The following is a 15,713-nucleotide window of genomic DNA, read 5'->3' on the forward strand; positions in this document are numbered from 1 at the left end:
ATGCATCCATGCTCCAAGGGAGGGATAAACGCAAAAGGAGGAAGGCAAGGCAACGCATAAGAGCAAACAAATGAGTGACAATGAAGCAAACCAATGGTAAGCAATGGTCGGACTTGAAGCCTACTGTAAACTAACATTACATCTTGCAAAAGATAGTGCATACTCTCTAGTAGGCATAATAGTTATATGGAAGACCTGTTTCTTACCACATCAGCTTACTAGAGCACGGTGGTGTACGGTATGGAATGCATTTTGAAGTGTTGGGAGACAAAGGAAAACTGCCAGATGGAAAAACAGAATTGTATTTTCTTGTTAACTTCTTTTTATTTGGACAAATAGTTTCGATAGCTGATTTTCCTTTTAATGAGAGAATCCCCGAAATAGGGGAGCTATTTCACATAGGGCTGTGAAATATTGCTTTTCAAACCGCTGTGAAAGATGCAGTACATCGTACAATTAGTTATGATACGTATTTATTTTTTGTTAGTGGATACCCAGTATTAAACAGCTGCACTCTCCTTTCTAAATCCTCAGCCACAACTTCAAATGGTTATCAAACATTACCCAGCGTTTGAGTTCTGAGCAGTGGAAGCGCCTGTATACATTCTAAGGCAAACTTCAGCGCAGAAAAATTGTTTAATCCGACCACAATTTGTTGTACTGAGCAAAGGGCAATAACATAGTTCACCACCTCTTTGCTATCTCTGATCTCTTTGACATAATATCTCCACACACACACCTGTTTGCAGTTGGCTTATCAAGTGAACAAACACGCCACTGGTGACCACATTCCTCCCGAATCACTCTACAAACCTATCCTTAGTCACTGTTGTAATTGGATCTTTTGCTTTACACATTTGTCCCTTTTTGTGTCTCTTTAATGGACATTTAGTAATTGGAGTCAGGAATCGCAAACCTCGAGTGGGCTTATTTACAAGCTCACCGCGTCGCCGGTGCGTCACTTTTTCCCACGTTAAAAGTGATGCACCGGCGGCGCAAGGGGCTTGTAAATAAGTTACCCACGTAAATCTTATTTTGCTAACTCCTACCCGTCATGCACTTGTGATCACTGTCTTGTCATTCTGATAATCATAGTAATACATAATGCTAATGACTGGCAATATTTTCGAGTAGAGTTCATTCCTTTATCTAGAATTTTCGAGGGTCCTTGCTTCTTTAGTGCAAACATTTCCAAGGACTGACTAGCATTTCCATGGATCCCCAAGCAGCCTCCAGGTTTAGTTCTCCGAGAGATCCAGTTTTATAGACTATGGGTTTCAGGTTGTTGTAGGGGCTGCAGAGTCTTTTTTTGCACTGCTCATCATCCAGCATGCTTTACATTCCACAGGTTACCATTGAAGTTGTCGACAGCCATGACAGTGAGCCAGAGAAGGACCTGCAGGAGCAGAGGACACCCAGCTGGCCGATCCCATCACCCGACTGGAGGAACTGGTGGCAGAGGTCGTCTACTCGAACCCGCTTGAGCAGCTCAGACCAGGACTACAAGTATGACGGCACCACCGCAGATAGCAACTTCCTGAACCCTCTCAGTGGGTGGGATCGACACGCACCCAGCCACCGCGCCTTTGAGACCAGGGAGCCGCCAGAGTACGGTGAGTTCACATTCCAGACTTCTCACGGCCATCTTGGGATCATTAAACTGGTTTGGGGGGAAATGAAAATGATGAATCGGGAAAACGGCGCCAAATAAAACAGCATTTTGAACATGTGGCTTTATTTCAACTGAGAAAGTCAGCTCTTAAAAGCTAATCTACACAAGAATACAAACCAGAGTTTCCAAACCATTCTCAACTAATGGGAAGGCAATTTGAAGAAAAATAGAACAATATGATGTCTTGGTTATGAGTGGATGCGAGGAGGTAGGGGAGGAAGGGGGCGATGAATGGCTGTGTACATCCACATTTAGTTAGAAGCATATTTTTTTTTAAAGCAAGGTTGGAAATTAAGGTTGTAGCAGCCTTTGTTTCTAGGGCACATGTGTAAAATATAATAAGCTGAAATACGGGCTTTCAAAATGATTGGTCTAATCGGATCATTTACAGGCAGTTCTTGGCTTATTTGATATATATAAAGTCATATATATAAAGTCCACGGGTGATGCAGCACTTTAGGTTTTCATGCAAGGCTCTTCATTTTAAGAAAGATGTTTATGTGAAACCTCCTTAACCGCCCAATACCATAACTGTTCCTGGTATCCTTGCGCTCACGTTAACATCCGCATGCCTTATGCAAAGCGGGTACTGCTCTTCTACACAGTGCTGCTCTTTGGGTATCATTACTCTGGAAAGATGGGTTGTAAGACCCATTATCATTGCCTCGAGGCAATATAGTTTAAGAGCACTCGGAAAGAGTAGTCATCGTTATGAATAGCTAAATAGATGTCAAACGTTTATTTGCTGAATTAGCATATGATAGGAGTGTTCTAGTGTAACACACAAAAAAGACTTTGTACATTTTCTCTTAAGAATATGACTATTACCCCTTTTTTAGAGGCTACTGGTATCAAAGCAGATTATATGCCCATTTATGGCATCCATATGGATAGGTACAGTTGTGTGCCCATTCAAACAAAAAAGGTCTTCAAGCGAGAGTGCAGTGCAAAAATTAAAAGCATTACAGCCCAGCACCACATTTCTAATAATAATGCGCGTGGCTTAGTGAATGAGGGTTTAACGGCTCACGATATTAAAGCAGTAAACCATCCTTTTTGCATTTTGGTCAGTAGAGGTGTTTAATGAGTTAATGAGGAACTTACTACCACCGCCGGCACTAACGACATCACTCAAAATCACTGACATACATAACAGCTTTGATAACCAGTCCGGAGACCAGTCCACCCCACCCACCTCCGAACTAAAACCCCCCTCCAACAACCTTTGCGCCTGGAACCCAATCACCACTGAAGACACCATCCGCCTGATGAACTCCATCCACTCAGGATCGCCAACCGACCCATGTCCCCATCACATTTTCAACAAAGCAGACTCCATTATCGCACCCCATCTCCGAGACGTCATCAACTGCTCCCTCAACTCCGCTACCTTCCCGGAAAGCTGGAAACATGCCGAACTCAGCGCCCTTCTGAAGAAACCCACAGCAGACCCCACTGAACTTAAGAACTACCGCCCCATCTCGCTCCTCCCATTCCCTGCCAAAGTCATTGAGAAAGCCGTCAACAGTCAGCTCGCCGCCTTTCTCGAAGCCAACAAATCCCTCGACCCTTCACAGTCCGGCTTCCGAGCCAAACACAGCACCGAGACCGCCCTTATCGCAGCAACAGACGACATCCGAACACTACTGGACAACGGAGAAACAGCTGCCCTCCTCCTACTTGACCTCTCCGCAGCCTTCGACACAGTCTGTCATAGCACCCTTATTCAACGCCTCAGTAACGTCGGAATACAAGGAAAAGCATTGGACTGAATCATCTCGTTCCTCAATGGAAGAACACAGAGAGTCTGCCTCCCACCTTTTAGATCAGATGCCACCGAAGTCATCTGCGGCGTGCCACAAGGATCATCACTCAGTCCCACCCTCTTCGACGTATACATGAGTCCCCTCGCATCCATCGCGCGCCAACACAACCTCAACATCATCTCCTACGCTGACGACACCCAGCTGATCCTCTCCCTCACCAAAGACCCAAACACCGCCAAAACCAACCTACACGAAGGGATGAAAGAAGTAGCCGAGTGGATGAAGAACAGCCGTTTAAAACTGAACTCGGACAAAACGGAAGTCCTCATCTTAGGCTCATCGCCCTCCGCCTGGGACGACTCATGGTGGCCACCGGCCCTTGGAAACGCACCCATACCTACGGACCACACACGTAACCTGGGCTTCATCCTGGACTCCTCCCTCTCAATGACCAGACAAGTCAACGCCGTCTCATCATCATGCTTCAACATCCTACGTATGCTCAAAAAAATCTTCTGCTGGATCCCCACCGAAACAAGAAAGACAGTCACCCACGCACTGGTCACAAGCCGACTGGACTACGGAAACACCCTTTATGCCGGAACCACAGCCAAACTACAGAAAAAACTCCAACGCATCCAAAACGCCTCAGCCAGACTCATACTAGACATCCCCCGCCAAGCTCACATTTCCGGCCACCTGAAAGACCTCCACTGGCTTCCCGTCAACAAGAGAATAACGTTCCGTCTCCTCACCCACGCACACAAAGCCCTCTACGACCTAGGACCCGAATGCCTCAACACGCGCCTGTCCTTTTACACCCGCACCCGCCAACTACGTCCTTCAAATCAAGCCCTCGCCACAATTCCACGCATCCATTGATCCACCATGGGTGGAAGATCCTTTTCCTACTTAGCAGTCAAGACCTGGAATTCTCTCCCCACCCACCTCCGCCTTACACAGAACCACCTCTCCTTCAGAAAACAACTAAAAACTTGGATATTCGATAAGTAAATTACCCCCTCCCTCAAGCGCCTTGAGACCCTCTGAGTGAGTAGTGCGCTATATAAATGTTAAACTTGAACTTCACCTAACAATACTGCTTAACAGTAGGGAAACAGATTTAGTTACTCGCATTTCAAGAATATAGAAGCAGCCATTTTGTTGTACTTTTATCCCCCCACCATTCTCCATGCTCTACCATTTCCCAAAATGGTTGCCATGCCTGTTTAGTGCACAAGACGTAATTACCTGGAAGTTGCTAGCACATTTAGGTAATACACCTTTATCATCTTCTGTTTGTCATTTATTTGTCCATTATGCTGATTATTGTCTCCCTCATAATGCAAAGCAAAAGAGCATCGATCCTTAGCTTGTTCCATGTTCACCTCTTTTTAGTTTTAGGGCTTTACCTACTTGTTGTGAATTATTGTTGTTGTTCTTATTATTATTAATTCCGAGCAGCCTTGTCTAGGGCTGTGGGGTAAATTATGTATTTGGAAAATGTTTAAGTAGCCCCTTTTCATGACATGTTGAAAATCTATCATAAGTGTTGAAATGTTAATGAAAGATATATGATTAAATTCACACGCCAAGATGGGTCAACTTTCTTGTTTTTGGTTCCAAAAATAAGTAGGTTAAAAAATTACAGCTAGATCCTGTTTGTGTTCAGAATTACCAGTGCCCAGTATAGCTGGGTAGGGGCTAGTGACGGAGCGGCTCCGTCACGAGCATGCGAGCGCCGCTCGTACATTACTGTTAAAACATTCAGCATTTCAGGTTTTAAGCTCTTTGATTGAAGAGTGGAGGTGCTATGTTTCTCTCTTATGCAAGAGCTGCTCCAGTTGCTTGGCAGGAAAACAGGCAGCCATTGTCCAACAGCAGTTTATAGAGTGATCCTTCCTGACGCTCTTTTCAGACGACTTATGGCCGTTTTCGGCCCCTTCCAGACATCAACCATTTGGTAAAGTAATCAATAGATGTACATGCAGAATGCAACTTCTGTAACCTGTTGGAGAGGTGCAATGGAATGTAATTCCCTTCTGCTGCCAGATAGGTCTGCTACTTGCATTCTCAAAATGCTAGAGGTAAGAAAGCTGCTTACTTGCTAGGATATATAACGTGTTAAATGTGCGTGGCTACAATGAGGCTTCATGTTCGAAGGGTCCTCCAGCTGAAAGGAGCGGCTCCGTCACGAGCATGCGAGCATGCGGAATTGCCGCTGCAGCGAAGGGGTTAATGGTGCCTTAAGGTTGAGGCTGTTAACTAATATTTTATTTTGTCCATAGGTAGATGCCTACGAAGACCACTGAGTAATTTAGTGAAAATAGTGCCATTATGTCCGACTACTTTAACTGATAGGAAAAACATTTGAAATAATTTTTTAAGCACTTTGGAATCTGGATAGTTCATGGGGCATTTGATAATTGCTCTCCTCAAGCACAGAAAATATGAAAATGGTATTTTCCTTATTTTTAAGTGCTGTGGAAAGAAAGAAATGTGTAGGGTTCAAGCGATCAGTGCTTATATAAATTGTTAGTATGCAATTGGAAATCTTATGTGATTGGTATTTTTACATTTTATGTTAAATAATGAATTATTGTTTGATAAATCAAAATGTTATTTTAAGTTGTATTTTATGTAAAATATTGCAAAGGCTTTTATTGACTTGTTGTCTAAATAACCTAATAAAACATGAATGTGTTAAAGATTTGCTTCGGCCATACAAGTAATCCGTTCTACAGGTGCAGATTTCTGACTCTTTCCTCTAGTCTTGTTCGACGTGGCCTTCATGAACATGGGTACAGTGTTCAGATCGGTGTTCCATTTTGAGTATGAACTAACATTAAGAGAAGGCAACACAGGAGTATGATGACCACGGCTGTATCAAAGTGTTGGGAATATTGCAGGGAATTAAGGGGTGAAATATCATGAAGCTTAACTTTTTTCTTAAGTCTAGCCAGATATAAAACACAAGGAAGCCAAAACACATGTTGGTGGTGGTTGTTGCTGATGGTGTAGTTTGTTTGACTCCATGGTTCCTTTTAACCCAAAAGTTGTTTGTTGGAGCCATTTGGGTAAAGTCTATACCCAGTAATGGAACAAACATTGGCAAAGCTAGTAGGTCTCGTCCTTTTGACCTCTTCACCTTACCAGTACTTTTTGCTGATACTGTTCTGCATTGGCAAAAAAAAAGAGTGTACTAATATATAAGCATCATGACGCAGCTGTCATACAAAATGGCAGACACACTTCTTGGAACAGTAAATAAGAAAATTAGGATGCATGTACACAAATAGTGTTTTATAAATGGAGTGGCCGGCAGCAGATTGCAGCTACAGGGTACTCCTGAAAAGGAAAAACACGTTGTTTTTAAAAAAGTGAGACGGGCTGGTGTAATAAGGGTGGGGCAACAGCTAAGGAGGAGTGGAGGAGCAAAGGTAAAGCAGCCGGTGGGTGAATGAAAAAAGTGAAGCTGCCTATTGGTACCAACCGGTGGCATCAGGGAACAGGGAGGAGAGGTGCAGTCAGACAGGAGAGCAACAGAAGCGGAAGGCCAACTAGACGTTTGTGGGTGGTAGGTTTGAAAAAGTATTAATCAAACAGGCGTAGGCAAGTTTGGGGTAGTAGGAACAACAGATAAATGGTGAGGGTGGAGGGGATGTGAGGGGAGAGGCAACACATGGGGTAGTGAGTAAGAAAACACATGCACTCACACGAAGTGCTGAACTGAAAATTAAAAAGTAGTTGCTTGAAATGAAGCAGTGAAACGATACATGTCACCCAATTTAAAGGTGTGTAAAGAAGCTATGCTCCAGGAAAGGGACACTTACAAGAAGAGTTGGGTAAGCCAGTGAAAAAATAAACGAGCAAATTAAAACGACAAGAAAGCCGAACAATGGTAAACAATGGACTAGCCTAAAACCAACTTTAAGTTTTTGGTATGGTTCACACGAGGTCTTTACCCAACAGACAGCTAAAAGTTGTCTGTAGGTGAGACCTGAAAAAGGTGAAAAACTTGAATTTATTGAGACTGAATAATGCGGCAGCAGTTTACACGAAATGCTTTGCATATCCAAGTTAAATTTGTTCTCCTAGTATTCCTTCAAGCACTGTGTTGTAATTTCACTTACATTTCCTCATTTTATTTGCTCGATCCTCCAAGCATAAAATGGTTGATTGACAAAACTAATGTAACCCTTTAATGAGATTTAGCTTTTTCCAGCTGCGAGGCTTCCACCTACCAGTACGTTAATTTAAGATGTGAGGTTAGTGTCTCTTTTGTCAGTTGTTCATTTGAGACCTTTGTGCTGTACACTTTTTGCTATTTCACTAACCCAACGCATAAGCATACCTTCCAAATTCTTTCACTTCATAAGTATCATAAAACCACTGGTACAGCAAGATATAAACTAAAGGAAGCACCGAACAGTAATGTAATGTAAGGTGGGGTTGTAGAGCCCTGCTTGTCACCCGTGAAGGTATCCAGGTGCTGAATGTTGAGTGCTGAATGTAATAGTGACTACACATGGGCATGGCTTTATATGAAGTGGAACTTTGGGGGTTTTCCAACATTATAGATCTAACGAGGTCAGAACACAAGTTCATAAGGAAATTAGTATTATTGCCGGCTGGCACTCCTCTATACCCCATAAAGCTAGATGTGGGCAGAAAATCAATTAAAGACAGTTAGGTTATAACCAGTTTCATTCTGGAGTAGATTAGTCACGACACCAGAACTAGCGTCTTACGCAAAGGTGTTTAAGGAATCAGGCTGGATAAATCACACAAAATAGCATGGTTTCGCAGCATTAAAAAGTCTTTATCTGCCCTGGGCTTGCTGGAGGCTTGGAACTCCTGCTGCCCGGATCTTACTCCATCTAAATAGCAATTGAAGAGGAGCTACTGGGACTTGGTAGCTCACAATGATGAGCTAAATGCCACAAGAGGGGATCTGACAAGGGAGTTTATAGACTTCAAACCCGTTAGCGCATACAAACACTATCTGGACATCATTATAGACCCCATGAATAGGAAACTCAATATCCAGTTCAGGGTCGGATCACTGCCACTTAAAACAGTCACAGAAAAATGGACCTCATTATCACCTACAAATTTATTTTGCCCTGGCTGCAAAACCACTAACGAAACCATGGCACATGTCTTATTCTCTTGTGCAGTTTACACTCGCTCTCGATCACTTGGATTAAGCCAGTATGCAGGCAGCTGAGCACCCGTCAACACAATGTGGCCCTTAAAATACTAAGAACTGACCCTAGCCCCCTATATTTCTGTGCCATTGCAAAATTCCTAGTCAGGATGTGGATTACACGAAGAAAGGTAGAATAAACCCAGAGGTAAAGCTGTGGGATACGTCCCCCTCTATATTTTTACTCTGTGAGGTGCCTTGTTTTTTCTTTTTTTCTCTTTGGTTCTATTCCTTGCATCTGCACTTTACATACCTCTGCTAGTCTCAGCACTCTTCGAGCTAAAGTGATAGTCACTTCTCATTGCCTCACACAAACAATGTCAATGTCTAGAATTCATGATTAATTGCAATGAGGTATATTTTTTAAATGGAATCTTAACAACTGTATCTCGAGAATGTAATGTTATTTCTAGGTGTACTTTTTAATGATACTGTTTGCCTAAAACTCTCATGGCACTTATCGCCTAAACAAAGTAATGCCATCTACTAAGTTGGCATACCTTCGAGACTGCCCAAAAATGCCATACTGCAACAGTATTTTTATTTGTCTTACCTCGTCTGTACTACTCCTTACTTCTCTAGACCCTATGCCTCTCCTTTTACTCCAGCGTGCATTTAGTTGAACTACGATTCTATGCACTTAATGGCCATATGGTGCTATGCCATTATGTACCTATTCGAGTGTCATTTGGATTTGTTTTTTAATGCATTCCTATATCTGCAATTTGTGGTTCCAGATAATGTAACACTAGAAGATGGTATATTGCCGCTAAGCTGTGCATTTTGCTTTTTATACCAGTATTTTTATGGTTGAAATAACGTTTTTACTACTACTACTAGTGTCAAAATATTTTAAAAAAATAATTAACTGATACCACTCTCGTAGTTCTATTACAGCTACAGTACTTTAACAATGTTTTCATAATTACAAATCGCTGTGAGAAAAATCTGCTTGCTTCTATTAAAATTATCTGGCAAACAAGTTAATTGCAATCCTTGAGATGCTTCCGCAGGTTTGTTTAATGGTCTGGCAAAAATGTGGCCTTTGATGCAGCGCTGACCAATACATTTTTTTCTCAGCGTTTTAGATACTTTACTCTTCAATGTTTCAACCTGATTATAGCTACAAATGTTTTATGTGTCTGCAATCGCATGCATAATTTCATGAAACCTGTCTTCATACTAAAAAGATTAAATACATTTAAGACTTAAGTTGAGGAATTTGATTTTTTTCCATTTCTGGTTCATAACAGTGTGCTTCCTTTCTCTCCTCCCCATCCCCTTTATTGGGCACAGATTATATGGATGGCGAGGGAGACTGGAGCCAGTGGTCCATGTGCAGTGTGTCCTGTGGAAGTGGTACCCAGAAGCGTACAAGATCCTGCGGATACGCTTGCACAGCCACGGAGTCCAGGACATGTGACCTGCCAAACTGTCCAGGTAAGTACAGAAAATAATATTTAATTCATTGCATCGAAAAACAATTCTTAAAATTGAGTCACAATCTAAGCTAATTTTTAGGTCTGGCTGCAGATCGCTTCATCTGTTGTCTATTCATATCATTAACACAAACAATACATACATACAGTGTGGGGTTTTGGGTAACCTCCCTTCGCCCAGTGCTTGTTTGAAGTGTCTTTAACAATTTGCTTCAGTCCACAGGAGGTTTGCCCAGGTTTACATTTTGCAGTGGCAATTGGCAATGTAGTCGGCCGCATGCATCACTCAACGGCTCAATCATTGAGTTCATCAGCAGACAGTGGCTGCTGAGCACCAGCAAGCGTCTGCTGTGTAACTGTGGTGTGCTTCCTGGGAGCAGAGAAGGACTCTGACACCCTGCCTCTCTCTCTGCACATCTTGGCCATTCAACTTTACTACAGTTATATGAATAAACAAGTCCCATCTTTAAATGCGGTTTTCCAATGCAGATAATTATAAAAAAAAACACATTTTGAGTTGGCCTTGAGTTAGCCATATCACTATAGAGAGCTTGCAGTGGCACAACAAACTAACCCATTCTAACAGTGAAACAATCTACCTGCTCACCACATGAAGACGAGCTTTTAGTACTGAAGATAATACAAGAGGCAGGTTTTAAGGGAAATGCAAAATCGTCAATTCACTTTATCTCCAAATTAATAATTATTGAATCTCCAATGGTTCTAGACAGCTTATTCTGAAGGGTCTGCTGATGACGCTTTTATGTTTTTCGAGTCCCTTTCTCTGTCTTGGGAGCACATAAACAAAATCACGGCTCTGGAAATGCCGCGGCACTGAGTTATTTGCAAAGGAATATTCATGTTAAGCCTGGGCTGTCAAACTCCACATTTTCAAGTTTTGCCGAGACTGAGAGTGGGCACTCATCCCCCCAGGGCTCCTGCCTAAGCCCGACTTTATTTAACATTTATATGGCTCCGTTGGCAAAAATTGCAGAACAGCTAGGCTTTCAGATCATCTTATATACTGATGATACTCCGCTTATGTTACAAAAACAATGGAGGAGTTACCCCTCAAAAAATGGAGAAAAGAGATTCTCTCACAGTGGGTTAACGTGCTCAATTTAGCACAGTCTGTCCCAACCTGTCAGTGGATAATGCATATCCTTGTAGAAGACCCCTCACTCACCAACCTAGTTGGTGACATGCTTCATCATCGGGGTCCCACCCCATAGGCCGAGTGCCTATAGGGTGTGCTGCGACACCTGATTACAGTGGAGCGGGTTGTTTTTCTTTTATGTGTTCAAGGCGATCAAATAATTGAATTTAAAAAGGGCCAACACTACTCACTGCAAGTTTTTATTCTTGAGTGCTTGAACCCTAATAAAAATGTGTAACACCTATGCCCAATTAGGTAGACTTCGGTGTAAAAAAAGAAGTGTCATTAAAAATAGCTAAGTGTGCTATGTGAACTCCGCTTATGTTCACTATTGGTCCTGATATAGGTGCAGAGAAATTGCGGTTCTCCAGAGGGATGCTTGTAATCTCTAGCTGGATGACGCAGAATTGTCTCCAGTTGAATCCCGGAAAAACCAAGGTTATGCTAATGAGAAAAGCTGCAGCTAGTTGGTCGGATGAATGGTAGCCCTCACAATTGGGAGCAGCTCCTGTTCCCAAACAGTGTTAAAAATCGAGGCCTAAAATTAGATCAATCACTAACCATGAAAAACCACATTGCTGCCACTACCAGCTCCTGCTATTGTAATTTGCGTCTACTCCATAAAATTCTTCCTTACATGCCCACGAATCATCGTAGAACCTTAGTCAAAGCAATGGTCATTAGCCGATTAGACTACGGCAATGCTCTGTTGGCAGAAGTGGGAGAGACCCCGCTAAATAAAATGCAAGTGATTCAGAACACGGCAGCCAGAATGATACTGAACCGCCCAGCAGGCTCCCCCTCGGCTCCTCTCACGGCAGCCAGAATGATACTGAACCGCCAAGCAGGCTCCCCCTCGGCTCCTCTCACGGCAGCCAGAATGATACTGAACCGCCAAGCAGGCTCCCCCTCCGCTCCTTTGCGGAGAGAGCTGCATTGGCTACCGGTAAGAAAGAGATCATTTTTAAAAATCTGTTGTCTCACCTACAATGCGCTGAATGGCAGAGGCCCCTACTATCTTCAAAAGAAACTCATTAAACATATACCTAACAGAATTCTTAGATCCAGCTCACTTGGCCTTCTACTGGTGCCACGTATAAGTTTGAGTCGCACCGAGGGAAAAGCATTCTCGTATCTGGCTCAAAGATACTGGAATAAGCTACCGGTGCCCCTACACAAAATCTCAATATACAACACCTTTAGGAAACAACTAAAAGTATTCTTATTTTAATTTGTGTCCTGATTTCAGCTCTCAGGTTAAATTTCTAGGCGAGCGCCGAGATGACCCCGGGTGAGTCGTGCGCTATAGAAATGAACGTAACATAACATAACATCACATATTCTTATGATTGATTTCTACAGCCATCATCATGTGTTTTTGCTGTCAATGACAGTCTATTTGAGCCTCCAGTAGAGCCTCCCTGGAGGCCAATCCAATGTCTACAGGTCACTGTGCATGTCTGTGGTGGTGTCACCTAAAGGTCTGCCAGTAGATGTCCAAGCGTGTGGGTTTCCTGCATGCCTTCCCTCCACAATGTTGTTGATGTGGCTCGAGAAGAGCCTCAGAACACCCTCTTCTGAGATCCCAGTGCACTAGGATATTGCAGCAGATAGCATAATATATATAAGAAGTTTAGGATATTGTCTTCACCTCAGCACAGATGCTCATATGCATCATGCTCTGCACCAGACTTAACCTGCTATCAGGACAAGGAGAGCATGGAGTACCTGCTGACTCAGGTGCTCAGAAGATATGGACTTATCACATCCTCTCACAGGGCCATCATACTGGACCACCTCCACACTAACCTCATCCTGATAAAGATACACTACCTCTAAGCAGAGACAGGTGGGGTTGGGGTGTGCTGTGAATGGGGTAGTTGTCAAAAGAATGGTACGCACTGGGGCTTGCCCTTCAGACTCACTGGTCTGTCTGGGGAGTCCTCTTAGCTAGTTCACCTCTTCTGGGAGTCGTTTATCTCAGGACAGTTGTTAATGCAGCACCTACACCCTTTGCTGCCCAACTTTCACAGTAATGGTTTTTTGCAGACTTTTCCCTTAGTCACCTACTTTGTATTTATTACTGTTTAACTGCAGTGTGTAGGGACTTGTTCAGCTACTCACTTTGCGGTCTGCTCTAAATATCCTACTGTGTTTGAAGTGGCTCATTGCTGCAGATAACGGTCATCAACCTCTCTCCTATTGACCACCGCCTTGGCTGTGTTGCACAAATGGCACAAGTCTTCTCATTGCTCTTAAAAATCAATATTTTACAATAATTCTGTAGGAATGGAGAATGTTCCCAGTATACCTCTATAGACCGTATGCCCCTGCCCTGAGTTAATCATAGCAAGTTCTTTAGGTTTTTTACTTTAACCTCAGCACGTATGATAATCATATGCAAGTGCGTGGAAAATGTCTTGTGTCACTGAGGGTGGAGCTGTGTGGTCTGTCAAGACACACCAAGGGCACTGTTCTTTTAATTGTGTTCACCACCCATCGGGATGTGGCTAAAGAGACCTGGTCACCGCAGATTAGGATGGTGAACTTGCTGAGCCACATGCAAGGTTGAGGTGAGGCTTCTCTCCCGACCCAAATGGGGACCACCAGTGAATCCCCAAAACCAAGATGAATTGAGGATCACTGGATGGTTTTGTATAATTTACTGTTCCCTTTTCACATTTGATAACCCACGCTCTCTAGAGCAGCAGCATTAGTTGGTCCTGAAGAAAGCCACTACACCTCTACGTGAGGGTGACTAGGCTGAAACAAGTCGACCATTTCATGACACTAACTGCATATACAAGGGTATATGCTCTTCCCGTAAGTACCCTGCTGTTAATCCTGTCCCCGGGATGTACAAATAAAGGGATTTTACATACCATGGAGCTAGTTTTATTTAGCGCTGCTGTCCCCACTGACCTTGAGCTCATCGTTGTGGTATTTAGTATACCTTCCGCCACACAAAAACATCCCTGAGCTCCTCCCTCTCAGTGAGGGGGGTTGTAGTCTGTGTTGTGACTGGGTATCACAGAACGAGGAGAATCTCCATGATGATGCCACCTTTGGTGGGCGAGGGATTTTGTCCATTTAAAGGGATACTCCTATGCGGTTAGGTCAATCCTGGTGACAGACCTTTGGTTTCTCAGACTCGAGGGCTTCCTATTTGTGATGGATACCTATGCGGTGCAACTAATGTGACAGTGTTAACAAGTGTAAAAATGGCCACCGGGGAAATCACCATCCTAACACATGCGCACCAGCAATGGGAAGGGGACACCCACTACGGATTGTGACACATTATTATTGGCACTACTGGCTAAGTCGGATGAGATGCCACTGTAAATAGGAAAGGGAAATGACACCACAATATCACTTGCCTTAACTCATAATGCGACATGCTGAAACTTTACTGTGGCAATGTAGCTGAGGGAGGCAAAACAAATTGTAATGAGATCTGTTTTTGGGATACAGGGCTTACATCATACTGGAATATGCCACCAAGACACCTACGGGTATAAGTCGCGCTTTACAAATTGTAAAAATAAATAAATAAATGACTTATGTTGTTTGTTTTGGTCATATTTATGGCTTGGAATTCTCATAAATTATAAATGCTTGATATCCAGCTGCCTTGATATATTAACAGATGTTGCAATTTGCCTTGATACATGTACTCCATTGTATAACGGTGCTTTTGTTGAACTTCTATATTAAAGAGCTATTGAAAAAAATAAGTGTAAAAATGACTAAATAAGAAGTAATACTATCGCAAAATGTTCTTCAATATGTCGCATAATTTGCCTTTTCTTACTGTTAACTCAAGAATGCCGCATAATTTGGCCCTCCCGTGCCTCATAATTCCAGTGTCCCTGCATTTGAGGCACATATGATGTGTGTGTATGTGTTACTTTTGGTATTAGAGGTTGTGCATGGGGTTTGTCTGTTACACAAGACTTTGACCACACAAGAATCCCATTTGGTTTTGTAACTCCAAATGGCATCTAAGATGACTGGTGGAGGGAGCCCCAGAGAGAGAGATGTGAATTGTAGGGCTCCTCCAGGACATTCCGGGGATCCTTTGTAGGGAACCAGTCTTTAGGGTGTGGAGGAAAGGTTACATAAGGCTCTTTTGAAGCTCATGGAAATTCCCCCTACGCTTTCCTGTCTCATTTTTACTGCAAGAGCTACCTCCAACAGTTTGTGTAGTTTGGGATAGACTCTCCTTCATTTGAGACTCCCAACTCCAATCTACCTGGCATCGGAAGACAAAGACTATGGCTAGACCAATCAAGAAGGAATAAACAAAAAGGTAAGAACTGCCCGACATCTGTCTAGGAGCTACCCCATGAAATTAGCAATTGCTTTCGGCAGCATCAAAACCTTCTTGTTGGAATGTCTTTGATTAATTTATTGGCAATACATTTGGGAGTTTGCCATACAGAGTGCAGTGAACTATGCAGTTAGTCAT

At 43.0% G+C, this 15,713-nt stretch overlaps 1 protein-coding gene across 1 annotated transcript in view; it reads left to right on the top strand.

The window, feature by feature from the left end:
* Positions 1-15,713, top strand: part of ISM1 (isthmin 1) — a 197,948-nt gene that overhangs the window by 153,754 nt on the left and 28,481 nt on the right. The window contains exons 3-4 of the mRNA XM_086927722.1: positions 1,349-1,613; positions 9,944-10,087. Of these exons, the coding sequence (XP_086783848.1) occupies positions 1,349-1,613; positions 9,944-10,087 (409 nt within the window). The remainder of the gene's footprint in view (positions 1-1,348; positions 1,614-9,943; positions 10,088-15,713) is intronic.

The sequence above is a fragment of the Lissotriton vulgaris genome, chromosome 6, assembly GCF_964263255.1.
Source record: "Lissotriton vulgaris chromosome 6, aLisVul1.2, whole genome shotgun sequence".
In the NCBI taxonomy this organism is placed as follows: Eukaryota; Metazoa; Chordata; class Amphibia; order Caudata; family Salamandridae; genus Lissotriton; species Lissotriton vulgaris.